General features: G+C 28.6%; 1 protein-coding gene across 1 annotated transcript in view; it reads right to left on the bottom strand.

Moving 5' to 3' along the window:
- Nucleotides 1-3,410: 3,410 nt before the first annotated feature.
- LOC113384697 overlaps nt 3,411-24,088 on the bottom strand; it is a 177,819-nt gene continuing 157,141 nt past the window's right edge. Inside the window, exon 2 of the mRNA XM_026622454.1 lies at nt 3,411-5,645. Within this exon, the coding sequence (XP_026478239.1) occupies nt 3,411-5,645 (2,235 nt within the window). The remainder of the gene's footprint in view (nt 5,646-24,088) is intronic.

Below are 24,088 nucleotides of genomic sequence, written 5' to 3'. Positions count from 1 at the left end.
ATATTTGTATGTAATCGTATTGCACATTGATAATAAGTAGTACAAGATTAGATATCACTTATCTTTTAGGTTTTTGTGTTGCTTACCTTTATTACTAATACCTTATAATAATTCAGTTTGTTAGTTTAGTTTCAGTTTATTAAACACTAAAATCAAAAAATTAATTAGTAAGCAATACAATTATTAATATTAGATGTATTAAATAATATATATGATGGATTGTGTTGATACTCAAGTTGCACAAATAGCAAAAAGTTTTGAAGTTTGTATCTCGACAAAACATTAGAAACAAGGTATGTAAATATATTAATAAACTAGTTGGTATTGGTATTACATCAACTTCCCGATATGTGTAAATAATCATCTTAATTCATGATAAATAAATTAATTTATAAGTGGTTAAAAGTATTCGAAGTGGATTTATTACACATTATTGAAAATCGGACACGTTAACCAGGTCAGAGTATTTTATAAAAGCAAATTTTGATAATTGAACCAGTTTCCGTAGGACTTTAATAGTTTAGTATGTTCATTAAGACAAAGTACCTTATCGTTATACCAAGTAAATTGTCTAATTTTAATTTTAACAAACGTAAAAAAAACTACTCATTTTCTCAAACTTTGGATAATGAATTTTTAAAATTAAACTACTTGTCGTAATGCCGTAATATTTCAGTAAGTTCTATAAGGCCATGATATATATCGCCAAAAAAAAGTTCCATAAAAATCGGCTTGAATTTTTTGTTCAACAGTCAATTACGAGAAAACGGCTCGGTAGACTTCACCTAAAACCAATCAGTATCATTCCCAAATAATATGTTTCGAACAGTTTTTGATTTATTTTTTAAATCAATTCAGAATTGAGGGCTAAAACGTGGACGAAATTTTTGCACTTTTCTGCGATTTACAAAGAAACGGGTCAGTCGATCGTCGCACAAACCTGAGAAACGCTAGAGATACATCGAATGGCTTTTAAATTTTTAAAATCGATCCTGCCGTTCTTCAGAAAACGTTGAATTACAGCAAAAAGTCTTTTTAGATACACGCGCACACATTCTTTTTCCAAAATCTGGTCTCATTCGATTCAGAATGGCTTGAAACATCGAGAAAACCTGAAATTTGGAATCGCGAATCAAATTTTGTGATGAAAACATGAACTTCTCCTTCAGAAAGTTAATATTAATAGTAATTATTATTAATTTTTGAAATCGGACACCCCTTCCCGCAAAATTGTTATGTTACTTTTTACACCGTATCTTCGAAACGGCTGGATATGCCTTTGCCAAAAACAAATCAGTACGTCTCCCCAACAATACCAATAAAATGTATTTTGAATAATTGAAATCGGATGATTCGTGCTCTCAAAATCGTGGATGAAAAATTGTATCCATACACATATGCATACTACATAGACCCCCCCCCACACACACATCCATTTATTCTAAGGAGCTTTTAATTGCTCTGAAGATTTTGCCTCATATTTCATATAGATTTGCCTCAGATATAAATACAATTAAGGCGCAATTTTTATATTTCAGATTGTTTCGGATTCCTTGCGACTTCAACTGCGGATTATATTTGAAAGAAACTGAATTAGAAGAACATAAAATGAGATGTCCTAGCAGACCAGTGAAGTATGTGTGTAAAATTTGTGATATGCCGTTTGATGGTTACAACCACATACTAGATCCAAAATTTACAAAACATATTTTTGAAGCACATAAGCAGAATATTTTTTTTATATTCGAAAGTAAGAATTGGTCATGCCAATTAAATTTTGAAGATAAAGCTATATTTGTACAAAGGTATGGCAAAAAATACTTTAAGAATGAATATTATTGGGTAACTCAGCATCACAATAATGGCAAGCGATTCATTTCTGTGCAGCAACTTTTTTCGCATGAAAACACTTATTCTTTGAAAACATACGTTATTTCTTGCAAATATAGCAAGCTGCTGTTCCAGGGAAATATCCTTTCTCATCAAGATAATCCGACTGCTTTCAATAGCCATGATGTTTCTAAATTAACAATTGATAAAGGACCAGTCCAAATAAGATTTATTGGTGTCAATGTTATTCCAAAAGAAGTCGCATTATTGTTGGAATGCATGATTTGCAAAAACTTAATGTCAAAAAAGGTTATAAACTGTTCGCAAGGTCATAGTTTATGCTCAGATTGTTCACTCAAAGTACAGGATTGTCCTTTATGTAAAAGTCCTATTTTAAAACAAAGAAATTTTTTGGTAGAATCGTTGGTGTCTGCAATAAATATGAAATGTGACTACAACTACTTTGGTTGTGAAGAAGTTCTAACACCGCAAACACTTAAAGATCATGTAAACTTATGTGTTTTTGTCCCTGTAAATTGCCCTAAATGTGAAATTAAAGTATGTTTATACAATTTGTATAAGCATTTGCTAGAAAATTGCAAATCCAAAACTATTTTATACAAAGTTGGTTCTACATTTTCAATAACAGCCATGTGCAACGACTTAACAATTTTTACTACTTTTGGAAAACAATTTATTGTTCATCATGGAAACGATGAAAGTATGGCTATTAGACAAATATCACGTGAAAATGCAGAAAAGTTTTACTTTCAAATAAAGCTCTTTAATATTGCTAAGAATAAATTCAAACAAGCTAATTTAATCGATCAATGCGAGACTATTAATAAAAATTTCCCTATAAGTACAAAAGGATACAGTCACTTTCAAGTTTCTGTTTTTAAGTTACATGAGAATATTTTGAATTAGATGAGAGAATAAAAACATATTTGGATAATATAGAATCACACATTCAAAAATAGCGGATGAATAAAATTAGACTTTATGAAGTCTATATACTATATGAAAATAAAATGTAAATCTGATGTTAGTAATTTATAAGATATTATTATACTTGTAACATTCCTCAATCAATGAATAATAAAATAAAAGCATAGTTATTCTGTTAATAAACAATAATCTAAAAATTAAAGAAATTTGTTTCACTGGAGTTTATTACAATATTGTAGTTACATCTATGTAACAATAGCATATGTTATACATTTTATTTAAACATATAATACAAATAAATAATTTGAATATATCGACTTTATTCAGATTTTTACCTACGCAGTAGCAAATTATACTAATAAATCATATTTACAAATATAGTTATTTATATATAAAACTATTTTATAAGTACGGTCCAGACCAATATTTGACTGTTGTTCCCGGTTTCATAGGACTGATTGGTTTGCCACCAATTCTTAAATGCATATTATTTACTTTATATAAATTTTGAATTGATTTTGAACTTAATCCTGATGTTTCAAGAAAAGACTCATAATTTTTATTTATATGATGTGGATAACCATTTAAATTTTTATGTTCAATAATGTCGTTCTCAGATTCTGACATACTTTTTATTGAGTCTTCTTTTCCTTGATCACGGTATCCATCAACTCCAAAGTATCATCAGGTATTAATTGAGACCTCATAAATTGGGTGGCTAATAATGTGCTTTTTGATAAATTGTAAAAGGTTTCTACCTTATCTGCTATAATTTCATCAGGTGCATTTGGTTGCTCATTTTCGTCACTTTCATGGAATACAAAATCTTGATTATCTTCTATTACATACTCTTCAACTTCCATTCCATTAATATCATCTTCGTCCAGTTTGAATTCTTCGAATGTTTGACTAAGATCCAAATTTTCAAATGTATGCAAAACATTGCTCTTACAAGCATTGTCATTGTTGTTAACAATATCACTCGGTGTTTTATTTACTATTTCTGGCTTTAATTTATTGATTACAGGTATAATACATGTGAGTTCATCCTGGCTGGATTTGCTTGTTTTCAAAAGCGCCGAATTATTTTTTATATAATTATCATGATCATACCGATCTTCCTTTGGTATTATTATTTCAGAAACTTCAGGCAACTTAATTGCGTCCACGCTGACATAACTAGAATCCTCAGAATCAGCAGAATCTAGCAAATGATTTAAATTTATTGTCTGCAGTCTAGTGACAGGGGCCACTTTGACTACTGGTATATCTGGCTCTTGAACTGATAATTGTGCTTCTATCACACGTGGTGTGGTCATATTTGGTTTAATCAATGGCACTACGGCTACTTGTTCACTTATTTCAGAAATTGAACAGTAGTCAGGCTCAGGTATATCAGAAACAGCATCATTAATTTGTTGAACACATTCAACAACATCAGAGCTCATTTTTGTTCTTTCCAGATTTTTATGGATTTTATATTTAGATATAAGATTAGGCGGTTTTGGTGGAAGTGCGGGTGGTAACTTTGGAATGATTTTCTCTTGCTTTGATTTGGTTGTGTCCATATCAACATAATGATGATTTTCCTTCTCCAATTTAACAAACTTATCTGTACTATTTTTAAGTGAACATTGTGCGTTTCTATTGATAATTGCCTCATAATCATTGCTATATATGCTTTGGATTTCATAGTTGAAGCAGTCTGCTGGTGATTCATAATCTCTGTCAGAATGTATGGCTTCTAAATTGAACTTGACCATTTTGGGACTTTTTGGTGAATTTTCTGAAGATTTGGAGTGATTTGAAATTATTCCTTTAGGAGCTGGTGGTGGTTTTAATATAGTATCTTGAGCGGCAAATTGCACACGCTTAGAACTTAATTTTGGACTAGAATCTTCCGATGAATTGGCATCTCTTGAATTTTGCAATAAAATTTGGTTAACACATTCTAATACTGGATTATCTTTATATATCTCTGGTATATTACTATCTTCTGCGTCGCTTGTATTTGTGTACCAGTTTTCATCAATTTTGGTATCATCATTAGTGGTCAAAGATTCCTGATTGTTAGTGATGTTCACTTCCAATGAAATATTGTTTTCGATTATTGTATCTTGAGATTTTACAGTTTCTGTTGTAGGAGAGCTTGGTTCAGCTTTTGTTTGCTTAATTCCGTGTAAACTGTCAACCCAATTAGAGAAAGATGGTTGTCTTCGGAAACCAACTTCTTCTTCTTTAGATATAATACTTCGATCATCTTGCTCATCACTGGAACTACTGAATGGCGGAATTGGGTCTTGACGTCTTCCGTCTCCATTTTTGCGTTGCGCTGAATATTTTTTGCTGCGTCGAACATTTCTTGTCAAATCTTTTGAGTTCTTCACACTAATCACATCACTAGTTTCGCTTCGAGTCGAGCAATCCTCGCCAGAACTGGCGGTAGTAGTCATTTCAACTTCAGAGACTTTCAAGTTACTCATAAGGGCATTTTGGGCATCAAACATAACCTGACAGTTATCACAATACTGCTTGCCTTTATTATCCAGTTCTGTTTGATCTTCCGGTATGGATCTTAACTTGAGAATTTCTCCTTTTTGAGAAGAGATAACGTTGTCTTTGTCCAGCAATAGTTGACGTATGCTCTTCTGTTCACGTTGAAGACGTTCTTCGAATAAACGGAGTGCCTGCAGAACATAGGAGAGCTGCCTTTCCCGCAGCTGCTGCTCGCAGCAAAGTTGTTCATCTTTCCGCTGCAACTTGCCGGTGTACTCGGTCACTAGTTGACAGCAACGGATTGTCTGCAGCTTGAGTGCTCCTTCGGCTGCCTCCAACCTCTGCCGCAGGGTTGCTGATTCCATATCCGTCTAAATAAAACAAAAATGAATTAGAATGGATAATAAATTTATTAAAATCTAAAACTAAATATACACATTATCCAAATTAAGCTCATTGATAATTGACCAGTAATGTATTAAAAGTATTCCCCAAATGTCATAATTAAAAAATCGATTGTTTTGCATATACGAATAAACAACATTCTGACAAACATATAGTACTTGAAAAATAATTATAGCAAATAAATAACCTTTTTATTATCGTTAATATGATAACACAGGCGAACAAATATAATTATTTTATGTTATATAGCTAAAATTGTAATGAATTCAATGCAAAATCACTCACAGTTGCTTAATGTGCGATAATACACATTTTTGCAACGTAGCAGAAATACATTAATGCTCAATATCAAACTTTACATATTTACCTAATATACTACAAATAGTAAAGCCAATTTAAACTATAATTGCGGATGCATAATTAAATCATTTAATTTGTATATGTTTTTATATTATAATAAATATAATGAAAATATCATATTTTAAATCACCATGCATTCACATTTTAACTTCATAGTTAGTTAGTCAATATTAGTAAAAAAATATATAAGAACATAGATTATAATATTAATGATAAAATCGTCTGTAAACTACAATTTTTGAACCTATTTTCAACTTTTTTTTAATTTGTTCTAATGCACTTCTAAACAATAGTTTAGCAAAATTAGTTTGGATTAATCCAAAGGTCCCATAATAAGTCTCGATATTAATAATAAAATCTTCTGTAATATATATAGACCTAAGTAAAAGACCTACTTCCAACTATACTTTTGACACTATTTTCTAAGTTTCAAACATTTTTTCTTATTTTTTAATGCACTTAAAAAATGCACTAAAGAACCTAAAAGTTCCAAATCAGGTCCCAAATTATTGCTAATAAAATACTGCTATAGTTTTTAAAATATAGGTCCTACTAATATAGGTTATTCTTTTCTTGTGATTTTCTAGTACACAATAGAAGGAATAAGGAATATTTTATTGGTTTATTTTTTATACAAACATAACTAACAAAAAATGTCACTTTTTAAAAGCACTGATCAGTTTTTAGTATCATAGTTCAATATTGAATAAATAAATAAAAGATAGATTTTAATACTAAAAATTATTAGTAATAGAGACACATAAGTGGAGTACTATCAACAATAACTTTCAAACCTACTTTTAACTTAAAAAAAATCATATGCAGTTCTAAAGAAGCTAAAAGTTCCAAGTTAGGTCCAAAAATAGATCTAAATTTAGGTCCCAAATTGTTGCTTATACTGTTAGCCATTTGCTAAATAAATTCTATGATAATTTTTATTTTATACTTGCCTAGACATAATGAAGATATTATGGTTATTCTTTACACGTGATTTTCTAGTGAATAAATAAAAGGAATAAAGACCATTTTACTAATTTTACGAATTTTTATACAAAAGTAAATGAAAAGAAAATTAACTTTGGTGTTGAACCTAATCCACATCTGGTTGCAGAATATATCAACATATAGCATTAACTCTAGATAATTATTTAATAAACTATATTTAATTTAAAAATTTTGAATCACAATGTATGTAAAAATTTTGAATCAAAATGTAACAAGTTTTGAAACTAATATGGGTTTTAACCAGAACTCTATATTTTACTTCATCAACTCACCATATGTGCGTCATTAAATCCATCAAGGTATTACAACTTATTTTAGTAAATCTATCACTAATTATGTTTTTATAAAATCGTACACGTATTCATATATATTTTATCCAACGATCTACCTACAGACTGAAAAGTAAACGAAAATCGTCCGAAGGAATGGATGGATTCGATACTGTGCAAATACGCAAATGCGACGACATGTGGTAAAAAGTAGCTGATTTGATATCGGCCTTACGCGACGATAACAACGATACAGGTGGATACAGGTATCGGAATAGACAAATAGGCTACCGAGGGAAACGAATGTATAGATAGTGTCGCTAATTTTTATCGATTTTCAAGAATTTTATCTATACACATAACAAAATATTGATTTGCGACATGTTGTTTTGAAAAAACAGCGAATAATTTTTTCTAATAAACTTAAAATAATATTTCAAGTTTTAAACAATTTTTGTTGATAAATGATATTGATTTCCTCATCTTTGAATTCAACTTTTATATAATAAAACAATAAATAGCATTGTTAAAAACTAATAGTGCATGGCAAATTTATTTTTAACATTTCTTAGGTAATAAGAGCTATTATTGTAATTGAAAAATTAAAACAACTTTGAAATAAAGTTTTCAAAAAAAAAAAAATGAGATATATTGAATAGTTCAAATGACACTTGTGAGTGAATAATTTTATATTATCATCTTTATCAAAAATAAAAACTATTTTATTACGAGCAATTCAAAATAATTCACTTACTGTATAACATTGCAAAATTCGAAATTCTATACCATTAATTTTTTTTTCTGAAAATGTCAATAATTTTTATTAACAATGAAAATATCTGTCTAATAATCACTCTGTGAATGAATCAAAACAAATATTTGGAGTATGAAACCTATAGGAGTGACTATAAGTAATATTTTTTCAAATAAAATAAATATATGTATGGTATGACTTTGCAAAAAAGTACAAAACTCAGTAATACTATATTTTTCAATATATTTTCATAATAACGAATAATTTTCACGAATGACCGTACTATTAAATATCAAAAATAATATTTATAATTTATAATTTTGTTATGTATTATTTTTTTTACAAAAAAATGAAAATATATGAACGAAAACTTCAGATGTAAATACATATTTTAAAACTTTGCAAAAAGATGCATAATTAGGATTTTCAATATTTCAATAATTTTACACTTATTTATTTTATTTTATATAGTCAATTCATATCAACAATTTTAACGTAAAAACGATAAAAGCGTATTCTTTTTTAGAAAGTCGATATTATTTTATTGCAAAATTAACAATTAAATACCACGCACTCATTTGTGTAAAACAATTTCATTTTTTTGCAATATGTTTAACGTTTTTGCAATTTCTGTATTCAAAAGATTTTTTTATAAACTTATGAAAAAAAAATCGAATTAGTCAGTATTCTATGTCAAATTCGATAAAAATTCCAGTAGTTGATCATCAAAATTTCTTGTTCTCATTATACATTATTATATTATAAGGATATTCAATAAGAAGCTTATAATGTTAGCAATTGAACTCTATTTAAATAATAATTATTTTTTTCATTCGGTCCTAGCAAAAATTTCCTTTTAAGTGATTATTACTTTTAAGTTAAATCTTTAAATTTAACAATTTTTTTATATAGTTTATATATATTGTACAACATTTAAAACAATAATTGTGTTTTGTTCGTCACCATATGGTCGTATATTTTCACATGCTTAAACAAATATACGTAAGTATGACAATAGCACATTCCTCACATTCCTCAATTTGAATTTTAAATAAATATCACAATCGACGATAAAATGAGATAGAGAATTTCTGCAATTATACTCTTTATAGGTTTAATTAAATTTTGTGTAAATATAGACGTATATCAAATTCTAAAAAAAACATTCCGCAACAAATTTATGTGATACGTTTGCAATTGTTACAAATCCTAATCTTTTTTACCTACTAAATGTTCTTTATTTATTAAATTGACACACAAAAGCAGTAAAAATTATAAACTCTTATCTGTGTCAAAGACATTATCTTGTCGCATAATTTGAAAAGTTATCTATGAGAAATAAGGATAATATTTTAAAATTCACTAAGAAGTTACAAAATTAAGGAAGTTAAATATGATCAAAATACAATTTGTTGTACACATTTCATGAAAAATATAGTATTTTAAGAAATATCTGACATTTCAATTGTATACTTAAAGCAGTATACACAATTGCGATATTCTGATAATTGTTATTCATGTTTATTTTATTGTATGTGATGTCATAAAAATATATTACCATAGTGGAGTATTTGGGTTGTTTTGTTACATATTTTTTTGAATTAACAGTTTTATTTTACAGTTAATGAAGGCACGACTTGTTAGTCGAAACGTATGAATATCAAATAAATTTTTAAAGATTTATACGATTCCTATTGATAAGAATACGTACTAATTGGCAAAGGCATGTTTAGCCGTTTCGAAGATGTGCAAAAAGTGATAAAAATGGCAATTTAGTTTTTGAAATAACAGAACGTCTGATTTCAATGATTCAAAAAACATTTTATTTTAACTTACCGTAGAGTAAGTTATAGTAATAAGCCAAAAATCGAAAATAAAAATTTTTGCATATCGTCACGTTTTAGCGGTTTCTGAACATTTTGGCATACATCAGAAAAAATGGATCTGTGTGTGTATGTGTGGAGACAAACACCGATTTGAAAGGTTCAAGAAGCATTTAATTCCTATTGATGAGGAGACGTGCTGATTAGTTTTTGACGAAGACAGGTTAAGCGACTTAGTAGATATAGGCAAAAAGTGTTAAAAATCTCTATTTTCAAGAGAACGGATCAACCGATTTAAGTGATCTAAAAAACATTCGATTCGTAATGATGGGAAGAAGTAGCGGTTGGATTTTGTAAAAGGTAAGTCCAGCTGTTTCGGTTTCAATTCAAAAATTTTCAAAAAATATTTTTTTTGAATATCGAAAAATAATTCGGATTTTAATTCTAATTCTAGCTAAAGTTCTAAACATCAGTTTTGTTAACTTCACCTAGGGCAAGTTATAGTAATCGCAAAAAAATCGAAAAAGAAAATTTTTATATATCTTTACGTTTTAAAGAAAATACCTTAGAGAAAATGGATGTATGTGTGTGTGTCTGTGTGTGTGCGAATACAAACTTCCGTCGACGATTTAGGAAACAACGATCAACCGATTTGAATAATTCAAAAAACATTCGATTCGTATTGATAAGGAGACGTGCTGATTAGTTTTTGGCAAAGGCTGTTCTAGCCGTTCGAAAGATACGGGGCAAAAAGTGCGAAAAACGGTAACTCAGTATTTAAAAATGGAGCGTCCGACTTTAATAATTCAAATAACATTTTACTTCTATTGACAACATGAAAAACTGATTAAATTTTTGGGAAGGCTGGTCCGGCGGTTATAGACTCTCAATAAAAATAAGCTAAAAAAATGTCATTTGGCGGTTAAAAATGTTTATTGGACATATGTACATAAAATTATCAGATATTTTATAGAGATTTTAATAATGTGTACACATTTTGTGTTATTTTTTTGGGTTTTGTACCAAGATTTTAAATTACGGTACGGAAAGTTCTAGCAATTTGCCTTAAGGCACGATGCCATTCACCACTAGTTTTAAAGATCAACTACCTATTAAGATATTTCAACATTGAACCGTTTCACACGCACTCATCGCTTCATATCGTCGATGCACCACACGCAAGTTAAGACATTCGGGCCGCTCACATTAAATGTAGGAGTAGCCTAGCACCATTCTCACGAAATATGTGTCAGTTGGGTATCAACGACAAATATACATAATTCGGTAATTGAGATTCGTTTGATGGAGCCGTCCTAAATACTGAATTCTAATTCAAATACGAATGCATTCGAATACTTTACATATTTCTAATACTGTTCACATCAACGCCTACGCCCTACGGTAATAGAAGTGGTAGGGTGATAGGGCAAAAATTGGAGAAGTGAAGTTTATCTTCAATTATTTTTAATTTATTAATTTATTTATTATTGTATTTTAGAATGGGTTAACTGGGTGCTATTCTTTTCGATTAAGAAGATTATTATTTTTTAATTCTTTTAATAATTTTAGTTTAAAATTTTTAAATGTTGAATTTAATGAAATAAATAAAATGAGTTTTATTTTAATATTTTTTTTATGTTTTGGTAAAATTATAATCAATTTAATTTTTTATATTCCTAGTAGATTTTTTATTAGATTTGTAATAAAAATTATAGTATTGATTATGTTTATATTAGAAGTATTTAAATTATCTAAAATTTGTAGATGTATATCAATTAGTCAAGTTGTCTATTGACAATGTTATAAAATTATAGTTCTAAATCAAGAGTTATTAAATTTACCGTATTTTTTTGATAAAAAAATTATGTAATATTTTGTTATGTAATAAACTAAATTTTGAAATAAAATATTGATGAAAATTATTTTTTATTACACAATATGACAATAATGTTTCCTTATAATATGATCAGATTCGTCATAATATTCTTATAGGGAAAATATGTACAAAAAAATTGCTGATTTTATTAACTTTTACGCAACTGTATAACATGAAGAAGGCCACCATAACAATTCTGTCAGATGTTGAGGTGTCTTCCTCATGTTTTTTAGAACCTATTTATTGACATTTGTGATTATTTTAATAAAATCAATTATCTTACCAGTACTAGTATATTCGAACAATTTCTTTACAATGATCAGATGTTTGGTGAATTTTTAATTATTTTTTTCTGATCCATTTTGGACAAAATGACATACTTCTACAATAGACAAAATGACATAGCACTATTTCGCAAGATTTATAAGGTCAATAAAAAGAATTAAAATCTGTCAAAAGTAATTTGCTACCAATTTCTACGTCATATATGCAAGAAATAATTGCTAAAAACAGATCAAAAGATCCCCCTGTAAAATAAGATGCATTGCATTCATTGCAAAACTCTCTTTTTCCATTCTGAGCCCATGGAAAATTGGTTAAAACGTATTATTTGTATCCTTTTTAATTTTTTTATGTTTCATATAGGTCAGGATTTATATACTATATATGGTAAAAGGGGGCTAAAAGGTCGACCTACAATATTTCAAAAACAAGTAAAGTTAGAAATTTTTAACAACAATATTTGAAATGATAAAACGTGTAACTAGCCACTGCCTCAAATCAAGAAACGTCGCTATTAGGAAATAACTGGCCATGTTTAAAAATCTATAACAAATTTATTTTCTTTTTTTGGTAGTTTTTTTGTAAGCACTGCTGTTTAGTTTACGAGACGTTAATGTAATTTTTAAGTATACGTTATTTAATTCTTCTTAAAAATGTATTATTAATTTTAAGTTAGATTCAACAGTTAACCTCTAATATAGCTTACATGTGGGTAAGGTAAAAAGGACCCACTGAACCTTTACCCTGGCAAAATCACAAATAAAAATGTAACCTCAGTTAAGAAACGCTAATCTACAAAAAAATATATAAAAATAATATTTATTTCAAGTCTGCTGATGAATATTTCTAATCTAAGAGAGTACCGGATCAATGTTATATACAAAATCTTGTGTCTATTTGTAAAAATGTGCCAATAAAATTATTGTTTTCCATTTTTTAAATAATGTAGTTAAATTTTGTAAAATAACAATATGACATTGGTTAGAGATCGGTTAGTACCTCGCTGTCCCTTTTCACCCCTTAGGCGGTGTCAGAAGGGAGATAAATTTTAGAAAAAGAGTACAAAAACTTAATTCTATAATAAAGCAAAAACATAATTTTATATCTGGAAATTTTACTTAACATAGCTCAATAGTTCTTTGATTGATACGTGTTATGTGTCGTGATGTAAAAAGTGAAATGGATCTTTGTACCCCGCCCTACTCTATATTCCGATAAGTTTGGAGTTCTAATTTGTTTGACTCTTCTCCTATGCGTTAAACATTTCAATTTAAATTATAGTTTAGTATATTTATAAAATAAAAGTATATTTTGATATTGAAAAATTGAACTAAATAGAATATAAATAATTTCAAGCACTAAAAAAGGGGCGAAGAAGAAATATGCTGTAAACCCCTAAAAAATATAGCTTTTTTTCAGTTTTAAATTGCCTTTATTCCCATACAATAATAAATTAAAGTATCAATTATCTCGAAATATGTAAATTTATTTGGAATATTCATCAAATATTTTGTAATTTGATGTGTGAGCATTTGGTCTGTTATAGAACTTGCACAAGAGGGAAAGTCAGCGAATGCCTTATGTGCATGTTTCACACAAAGATGCATAACTTATTATTGTGTTCCAGTGGGTAAATTGTCATGTGTTGAAATATAAGAATAAATAATAGAAATTCCAACATACATTTTACAACCATGTTGATATGATACATTAATTAGAATTGAAATTCTCATTCATTCAATACGTATAATTCATGCATCAACAGACAAAATATTGATTCTACAATTGTTTGCCTCATTTTAATTATTGTAAGTTTTATTGTCTTCAATAAATCTTGAAAAAAATGAGATATTGGTAGTCGACCTTTTTACCCGCGGACCTTTAAGCCCCGTTCTACTCTATATAGAAAGAAATTATTATTACATTTATAAAAAAATTCTTTTTCATATTTTGCATTAACCACTTAATATTAGAAAAATTATTAGTTTAGCTCAATTTATAAGACAAATATGAAATACGTGTAACACATCTTTTTTTTTTATTCAACAATATATTTACAACTGTCCTACATAGACATTAAGTAAATCTTTTATTAATTAAGAAAAGAAATTAAGTAAAATACAGAGTTGCATTTTTCCTTCATAAGAAGTAATGTAATGTGACACGAAGTGTAACACATCTAGCTATAAAATTATGATGACCTATTGAAAAATATTGACTTTGTATTTTCAAAATGGTTTTTAATTTTTCATAAAACTTCTTTTTAGTGGTAGTAATAATACTAGGTGTTATTTCTCCATTGATAATTTCATTTTCGAGTTTGTGAAATTTTAAATCGTAGCTAGAGAAAGTCACATAATTTTCACAGACCATCAGGAAATTCGAATAATAGGTTCTGGTTCTGGTTTTCAATCACATAATTATGTACACGAAATGTAAACCGACAATAAGCAATCACATTACATATAACAAAAGCTAAAAAGTTTTAAATTGAGCAGATAAAATACAATTGTTCTCAATAGTCGGAACAAGGAAATCGCTTCCAGGTAATTTCTTCAATGGATCGTAAGAGATTCTCAAAGAAGTGTGAAAAAATGTCGTGATACTTTTTTTTTTGTTCCTCAAAACTAAATGGGTTAATATCTTATACGAAATTTTTGAATACTTTGTACGTTAGACAAATGTAATAAAAGCTATATCAAATATATAAATGGGATTAAATTAATTACTAAGTCAATCAAAATGCTTTGGGAAAATTAGTTTCACTATATGTTCGAAAATGTAATCATCATTTAAAATTTTGAAAATACTTTCTATATATTAAAGTAAAAAATATTAAATTAAGTGCCAGGATAATATAGATATAATGAATGATAGGGAGAATGCCCTAAGTAGCGGACACCTAAGGTTATTTATAAATAAATTAAAAAATATTTTACGAAATATTTATTAAATTATGATTTATGTTAGATAAAAAAGTTAGGAATAAAACTAAATTAACAAAACCGTAATCTTTGCTAAAAAAATAATTAATACTATCAATCAAACTTTCTATCAAAAATATGATTTTAAACAGTGGCACCTAGTACCGGACATTTCAAAATAGCTTGCATTGAACACATATGTAGCCATCTCAAAAGATTTATACTTGCTTAAATAATACGTATTAAATGTAGTGCCCGGTGTTTGGTGCCGTCCGGCGTTACGCGACATCCCCTATATAAAATATATAAATCGGATCAAATATAACTAGGATCAAATAACTTATCAATTCAATACAAATCAATCAAAAATAATATTGAAAATGTAATGAAAGGATTATTGTTACTAAAGTATTTTTAGAACAGATTTATTCCTTTATAATACTTATAAAGGTGTTAATTAATATTCAACAATAGTATTTTTACAGAAATACGTTTTTTTTTAATTTCCTGTAGGGTAAGTTATAGTATTGGCCAAAAAAACATTCAATTTGTAACGATTGGGAGAAGTGGTGATTCGTTTTTGGCAAAGGCAGGTCCAGCTATTTCAAAGATACAGAGCTAAATGTACAAAAAAATGCAGTTTTCGAGGGTACTAAGAATTCGATTTGAATAATTCGAAAAACATTCTGGTTGTGTTGACAAATCAATTGCTTTTGAAAAAAAATTCAGATAGACATTTTATCTAATATTTTTAAAGACAATTTGTATTATTGTAATTTAATACTTACGTATAATTAAAAAAAATAATACACACCTTATTTAATTTTCCCAAACCATTTCTAATTTTGAATAATTGTTTCTAAATTGTTTAGCCAGGATATGAGGATAATTATATAAAAGACATAAATTCATCAACTTAAAAAGTCGATACTAAATGGTTGTAATAATCATAAAAGTATTTCTAACTAGTAATAAATAGGTATTACTAAATAATAGGTCCAATGGTACTAATAATAGTAGTGCTACAAAATTTGAATTTCATGAAACAATTCTAAAAGAAAAGCTGTACATGTTTTAATTTTATTACTTTTTTATACAACATATTTCATTGATTGCAAACGAGTTTTAATACTTCGAAAAAAAACAGACAATGGTCAATATCAGATCAAATATCCAGATAATTTCTTTAAGAAAATGTTTCAATAATGATCATGCTGATGGTATCTAGTACAAAGGTAGAAAAAAGATCAAGGATGAAAGAGATTATTAATCGAAAACTTAAATGAACAAATTATAAAAGTTAACCTTGTCAAAATCATTTATCATATAATGCATATTAATGATAAATCGGTTTAATCGATGTTAGTTGAAATTAATGGTTTTATAAATATTAAAAGTTATAGGTCGGTGCGATGTTCTAGGAATATAAACTATACTATGCTATATTTTACTATGGGTAAATGTCTATTTAATTTAATTAGAATTTACGCATAGGGAAGACGAAAGATCTAATTTGACTTTGAGAAATTTTATTGTGAAAACCAAAACAATTATATCATAATAAATAACACGTATCAAACAAACAATTATCTGACTATGTTCAGTAAAAATCCCAGCTAATCCATTATTCTGGAAATGTGTTTGTTTATATTTTTCAAAAATTGACAATCTGGTCCTTTTTAACCCATGGGCGGGGTAAATTGGGACGGCCAGAGGGCAAACAGGTCCAATGTTTCATTATAATCTTAAAAGGTTTTTACAAAATAGAAATTACATTATTCAAGCAATGCAAAATATATATTTCATGGGTGCATTTTTTACCTAGATAACATTGTATATAGCCTTGATCTGGTATTTTGTCAGAAAAATTCATCAGCAGAGTTGAAATAATTATTTATTTAAATTTTATCTGGTGAAATTGCTTGTTTTAATTTACTTTTTTATTTCCAATTTTTTATTTTTTAGGGTGCTATTTGCTATCTCTAATTTTGTAGGGTGAAAGTATAGTTGGACGATTTTACTCTAATCAGGTGTAAGCCTTTATAAAGGTTTATATAAAAATACTATTTAATCTAACATGAAAATTAACAATTAACAACAACAATCTTATAAAGCAATTAAATTCCGTATACTTATTATTAGAACTTATATTAAGGTCTGGAAAACTAAACAACAGTGCTCATAATCAAAACAAATAACGTAAGAAAATACTTTTGTTATGGATTTTTAACGTAAGAATCGCTAAGGTGGTGTCTGGTTAAATATCTTTTCCCCTCTACTTTCAAATAATGCTGTTAAAAAATTCTTAACTTCACTGGTTTTTGAGATATCGGTGGTGGTTCTTTTTACCCATGGACCTTTAAGCCCACTCTACCATATAGTGCTTTCAATATCACATATAATCAATATTTATAGTGACTTACGTAATGTGAAAAAGTGTGTAAATCAGAAAACGTTCAATTTATTATAATATTAATATTCTATATTAACTCGTTTCACTTATCTTGACTTACATGCCTTGACCCCATTCCCGATTCAGAATCCTATTTTATCTATTTTTGCACTTTACAACTAATATACTTACAAAAACATGAGAAAGATGAAACATTAATAGAAATCATCATCACACAATATAAACAATTATGTTTTTATTTATTTTTTTGCATTACATGAACCAGTTTCGTTCTGCAAACGAGACGCCTGTGGAACTGATCAGGTACAAGAATTACCAATCTCCGTGGTTTGCTTGACCTGGTTGAAAAACATTAATAATAATCTACAAACCCACTGAGGAATAATAATAGATTATGAATAGATGATGTCTATCATCATTGATCAATCTTAGACTTATTCATAAGTGATTAGAAACTTTTTGTTCTCTTGAGGCATACTGATTCATTGTCGGGTTTATGAAAGGTTTGAAGATCGATTTATACAGGTTTTATTGTGGTAGAGCGGGGTTTAAAGGTTCACCTAAGATATCTCAAAAAAGTAAGTTAATGATGTTTTAACAACAATATTTGAAAATAGAATGAAAAAGATGTATAACCAGCCAGCACGTCAATTCTTACGACGTCATTATCAGGATAAAAACGGAAATGTTTGAAAATCCATAACAAAAGTATTTTCTTTCATTGTTGTTTTTTTTGGTTGTGAGCATTATTTTTTAGTTCACGCCACCTTAATATAATTTTGAAGAATAAGTTTTTCTATTGTTTTATCAGAGATTTTGTTAATTTTAATTTAGATTCAACTGTTTCTTTTTTTAAATAAACTCTTTAAAAGCTTACATGCGCGTGGGGTGGAAAGCCGCAAGTAAATCTTTAGCAAAGGTGTAAGCAATAAGAAAAGTGAATAAAAAAATGAATTTATCAAAAATAAGCAATTTTACAAGAGATGTGTAAAATAAATAGTTATTCCAGCTATGTTATTATAGTTAATTCTGCAAAAAAATGTACCCATGAAACTTACGTTTTGCATTGGTTGAAGAATGTAGCTATTATTTGGTAAAATTCTAATAAAATTAAAAATAGGTTTGTAAAAATTTTACTGAACATGGTTTGATAGTTGTTTATTTGGTACGTGTTATGTGTTATAATGTAGTTTATTTAGTTAGTTTATGCAGTATAATTATGTACTTAGGGTCAAATTGGACCTTTACGCCCTATCCTACTATAATATTGATTTTTTGTATGCGTTCATTTATAAGGAAATATTGTTAATAGTCTACCTATAATTAAAATATTTGATACATCAAAACTGATATTAATAAAACTACTTTGTTGAAAATATTGACTAATTTAATCACTATTTTATACGGGCAGTATGGGGCACAGAGGTCCAATTTGACCTTGAGAAATTACACATATCAAATGAACAACTATGTTCAGTGAAACTCACAGCTAATTCATCATTGTACAAATTTGCTTTTTTGTTGTTTTTCAAAAATTTGTCACCTGGTCCTTCTTACCCCATAGACTGAATGAATAGGAACAGCCATCGTGCAAACAGATACAAAATTTTGTTTTAAATTTCAAAGGGATTTTACGAAATATAAGCTACATAATTCAATCAATGCTGAGTATAATTCTTCACTGTATACAACTTTGATCTAGTATTTTGCCAGAAATAATCATTAACATAGTTAGAATAAGTATTTATTTAACTTATCTCTCGTAAAAGTGTTTTACTTGCGATTTTTACGGTATACTTTTCTCCATGGTGAAGGAGTTGGTTCTTTTTACCCCACCCACATACAAGCTTTTATAAAAACTATATAGAAAATAGTTAAATCTGACTTATAAATAGAAACACATTTTATAAAATATATAAATAACGTAAACCTAAAAGATATATTAAGATCTTATAAACTAAACAAAAACGCTCGCAACCAAAAAACAAAACAGATAATGAAAGACAATACTTTTGTTATGGAATTTCAATAATTGCTGTTTATTTACCGATAGCAATGTCGTAAGAATCATGGAGATGGCTATACATCTTTATACATCTTCAATCAAGGAGATTATACATATTTTTTCCTCTACTTTCAAATATTGTTGTTGTAAAATTCCTAACTTTACTTATTTTTGAGATATCGGTGTTGGACTTTTTTACCAGCGGATCTTTAAGGCCCGCTCTTCTCTATTTATAATTTTCTAATCAAGAACGATTATAGTTTTCGAAGTATATCTAATAATATCGAAATACTACAAAAATATTGATATAACATATACATTCAAAACAACTATCCAAAATTTGCAGGTTGTTGGATAAGAAACTAGAGTTTTAACATAAGAATATAAAACGCTTAACTTATATGGATTGAGCATTGTTTTATTGTAACTCATGTTACAAAAAATTTACATATATTATCACGATCAATCAATGTCCATTATAACTCTTCCATAAACAATAAACAAATATTGATTTCAAGTGCAAATAAATAACTGGCTGGTACAATTATCTCTACCTGTCTGATTAAAAACTACAAGATGGATCAGGTGTTTATATCAGTTTTTCTTTATTATCATAATATTATCCTCTCGTCGAAGACAGGCGTTGATACGACAAATCGGCCTACGACGGCGACGGCGACGACGACGCGACGTCTGGCCGCATTCCGAGGGAACGCGCTGCCGGCCAACTGTGTTACCGTCGCGCACTTTCTGGGTTACCGGAGTCGAGAGACAATCCGGACGGAAAAAAAATTATGGAAACAAGTGCGAGGTATGTGCAATGGTGATATATTTGGGAACTAGTGGTGCGTGGCATCGTGCCTTAAGGGGCACAACTAGTGTGAAATTTTCAAAAAATCGAATTTTTAATTCTTCCATATTTCGATAGGTTATACATTTTGAAAATAACATACCAAAATTTTAAATCGATATCTTAAATAGTTTTTGAATTACAGCCATTTAAAAAGTATATATATATATAGTATATACATATAGTATAACGATCATTTAATCTTTAAACGCGTTTTTCTCGAAACAGCATTTTTCGAATTTGCTGCAGCGATTACTCAAAAACAAATGACCCGATCACTATCAAATTTTTTTTACATGTTCTGTATATAGTTCTCCGTAAAATGAACTATCAATTTTTTGATCGAATCAAAATTCGAATTTTGGCAGTCCAAAAACGACCAAAATTTTGGGTAAAATTCGACTTTTTTAAAAAAAACGCCGTCATTTTGTCAATTTTTTATTTTTTTCTTTATCATAGTTCATTTTACAGACAATATTATCTAGTTTACCGAGATTTTTTTTGTAATTTCATCCACGTAGAAGGCCGGAATCACTGCAGCAGTGAAAGGCCTTTTTTTGTCCCGCCGTTGGAGATCGACGATAACTTAAAAAATATTTAATTTTTTTCTTCACTACTATTTTACTATGTATTTTTAAAACATGTATAAATATATTCCCAAAATGTTGAAATGATTGATAAAGTAGTTTTATTAATATAAATTCTCAAAAATCACTTTTTTTTAGGCGGTTACACTAGTTGTGCCCCTTAACTGTTGTAACTTCCCTTATCAAAAATTATATTTTTAAAGAAGATTCAAATTTTTTCGAATGCGTCGTTCTCTCAAAAATTGAATTACCATTTTTTGCCCCGTATCTTCGGAACGGTTGAATCTGTTTTTACCAAAAAAAATCAACACGTCTCCTTATCAATAGGAATCAAATTTTGGTTGGTTTAAAATGAAAAATTGAGAATTGGTTGATCCGAGTTCTCAAAATCGTCGATAAAAATTGTATCCGCATATACATCCATTTTTTTAATAAAGATATGCCAAAAAGATATATACACATTTTTATTTTCATTTTACTATAGTTATATTTATTATTTTGTTAATAATTGAATAGAAATAAATGATATTTGGTGTATTGACGAGTTGCATTATTTTTTTTTTTGCTATTAATAAATTTTTCCAAGTGTTACACACTGCTTATACGGATTTGATTTTTATGTATATAGGGCGAGGCACAAAGGACCAATTCGACTTTGAGTAATTATACTGTGAAATGCAAACCAATAATATCACCATGAATAACATAGATCGAACAAACAGCAATCTGACTGTGTTCAGTAAGATTTAATTTATAATTGTAGAAATGATGTTGTTTGCTGTTTTTTCAAACATTTACCTGCCATTTTAATCCCAGAGGCGGGGTAAATTGGGTCAGCCAGGGGGCTAACGGATCTAATGTCTTATTTTAATTTTGACGGGATTTCACAAAATAATAGCTGCACTATTGTTGAGATAACACGTATATAACCTAGAACTGGTATTTTCTCAGAAATATTCATCTAGCAGAGTTGTGATACTATTAATTCAATTTATCTCAAAATTGCTTTTTTTTTAACTTACTATACATTTATGTTTACTATTTTCTTATTGCTTACACCTGACAGTGTAAAATCTTAAATCATCCTTTTCTCCCAACCAAACGTAGGCTATTCTAAGGGTTATATAAAAAAACTGTAGAATCGAGCTCAAAAATAAAAATACATTTTATAAAACAATTAAATTATATATGCTTAAAAATTATATTCAGGCATCCAAAACTAAACAACAGTGCTGAAAAAACAGCTAACAACAAAAAGAAATACTTTCGTTAAAAAATTAACAATGTAGCCGTTTAATTTACGATGTGCCGATTTAAATAGATGACTGGTTACAACATATTTTTCTCTAATTTAAAATAGTTTCGTTAAAAATGACAGGCCACTTGCTTTTGAAATAATGGTGGTGGACTTTTGTATCCGGGGACATAATTAGAATGGCATACATTGCCATTCAAACAGAAAACATTGTCATTTTTATACTATACGGATTTTTTTAACTTTAACCCGAAGGAGAAGTTTATGTTTTTATCAAAAAATCCGATTCGCTAATTTTATGTTTTCCCGACGTTTCAAGTCATTCTGAATCGAATGAGACTAAATTTGGAAAAGGTATGTGCGCGTGTGTGTGTGCGAACAGATTTTTTGCCGTAAATCGACGTTTTCTCAAAAACGGTTACACCGATTTCAAAAATTTAAAAGACATTCGATATATCTTGAAAATGACGTTTATCAATTTTGCGCGACAATCAGCGAAGCCGTTTCTTAGTAAATAACTGAAAAGTGGAAAAATTTTCGTCCACGTTATAGACCATATATATAATATATTCCTTATTTTTCTGCTTTTCTCTACTCTGAGTCGTTCCATTCCATTTCTACTACAATTAACTGCATTTTCCTCCTGCAACTCATTATAGAACAATTTAAACTTGACACATTCATCTCAAACAAGCGCCACTTTTTGCAGGTTCAAATGACGTATGTAGGTACTCTTATAAAGAGCAGCATATGACGCAGAACAATCGCGCGAATTCCCATGGCCGGGCCACTTGCAAAAAGAATGAATATAAAAAGAACTAAAAGTGACCGTTTAGTGCAATTACGTCTGCAGAACATAGAATGTGGAACATACTAATGACAGTAATCTAACAACAACAGCGGCAATTGCTAACAGAATAATAATAATTCGAAAGGCGATAACCCTGAACGAGACTTACGGACATTTCGCTTTTTAGACTTTTAGGCACGTCTGGAGATCAGATAATGGAAGAGCTGGACCGAAACATTTTCTTCAAACAATTGAAATTTCTGGAAGAAAATCGTGACTAAATTAGGAGTACTACCTTATTTGCTATTAGGTAAACCAATAAAAGCATCTCAATTGTAACAAGATTTCATTAATCAGCGTTCATTAATCACCTGAGGTGAGGTTTTAAAGAAGGGGGAGGTTGACAAAAAATCACGAAATATCACGTGGGAGATGGAGGGGTATAGTAAGATATCACATGTATTTATTTTTTACCTGAATTTTTTTAAAAAAAAATCAAACATTTAAAAAAAAAACAAAAAAATACAATTTTTCCCGTAACTAAAAATACACGTGATGTTTGGTAGGAGAGGAGGAGGTAATTTTGAATATCACCAAAGAGGAAGGGGCTTCAAAAATCTTTAAAAAATCGATCACGTGATTAGTGAACGCTCCCTCAGATAATAGAATAAATGGACCTTAATATTTTTATTACCCAATTGATATTTTTTGGAGTAATTTATGATTAAATTACGAGTAATTTAATCAGTTATTATCTAGAAGTAACAAAAAGGTAATAGAAACCTCAACTCACTTTTTGTTATTATTATACCTCCAGATGGGCTGACAAAAGCTTTAGTATAATATTTCTTGAAAATGGTTTCATAGGTGGTGTTTGTGATCATACAGATTTTGATGATACAATTTCTGGTAGTGCCACCGACAATCTATACAGTATAATATAGGAAAACAAATAGATTTGTACCAAACAAAAGAGAAAAAAAATAATGTTAGGTATGTGAATTATTATTTGATAATAATATAACATTCTTAAAACATCCATAACAGAAAGTCTGAAGTAAACCAATAACTAATAAGTCTAATTTAATATGAATTAGGAAATATATAAATATTAGTATTTGAATGAGAATTAGTATGAATAAGCTTCTGCATTTGCTTATAAGATATAGATGAATCACAGTTATAATCATAATATTTTTATAATATTATGAATCAC

This window comes from Ctenocephalides felis, unplaced genomic scaffold (genome assembly GCF_003426905.1).
Source record: "Ctenocephalides felis isolate EL2017-DRISC unplaced genomic scaffold, ASM342690v1 CF-g0.4_SCAFFOLD_00845, whole genome shotgun sequence".
Lineage (NCBI taxonomy): Eukaryota > Metazoa > Arthropoda > Insecta > Siphonaptera > Pulicidae > Ctenocephalides > Ctenocephalides felis.
This window is presented reverse-complemented; position numbering and strand designations above follow the sequence as displayed.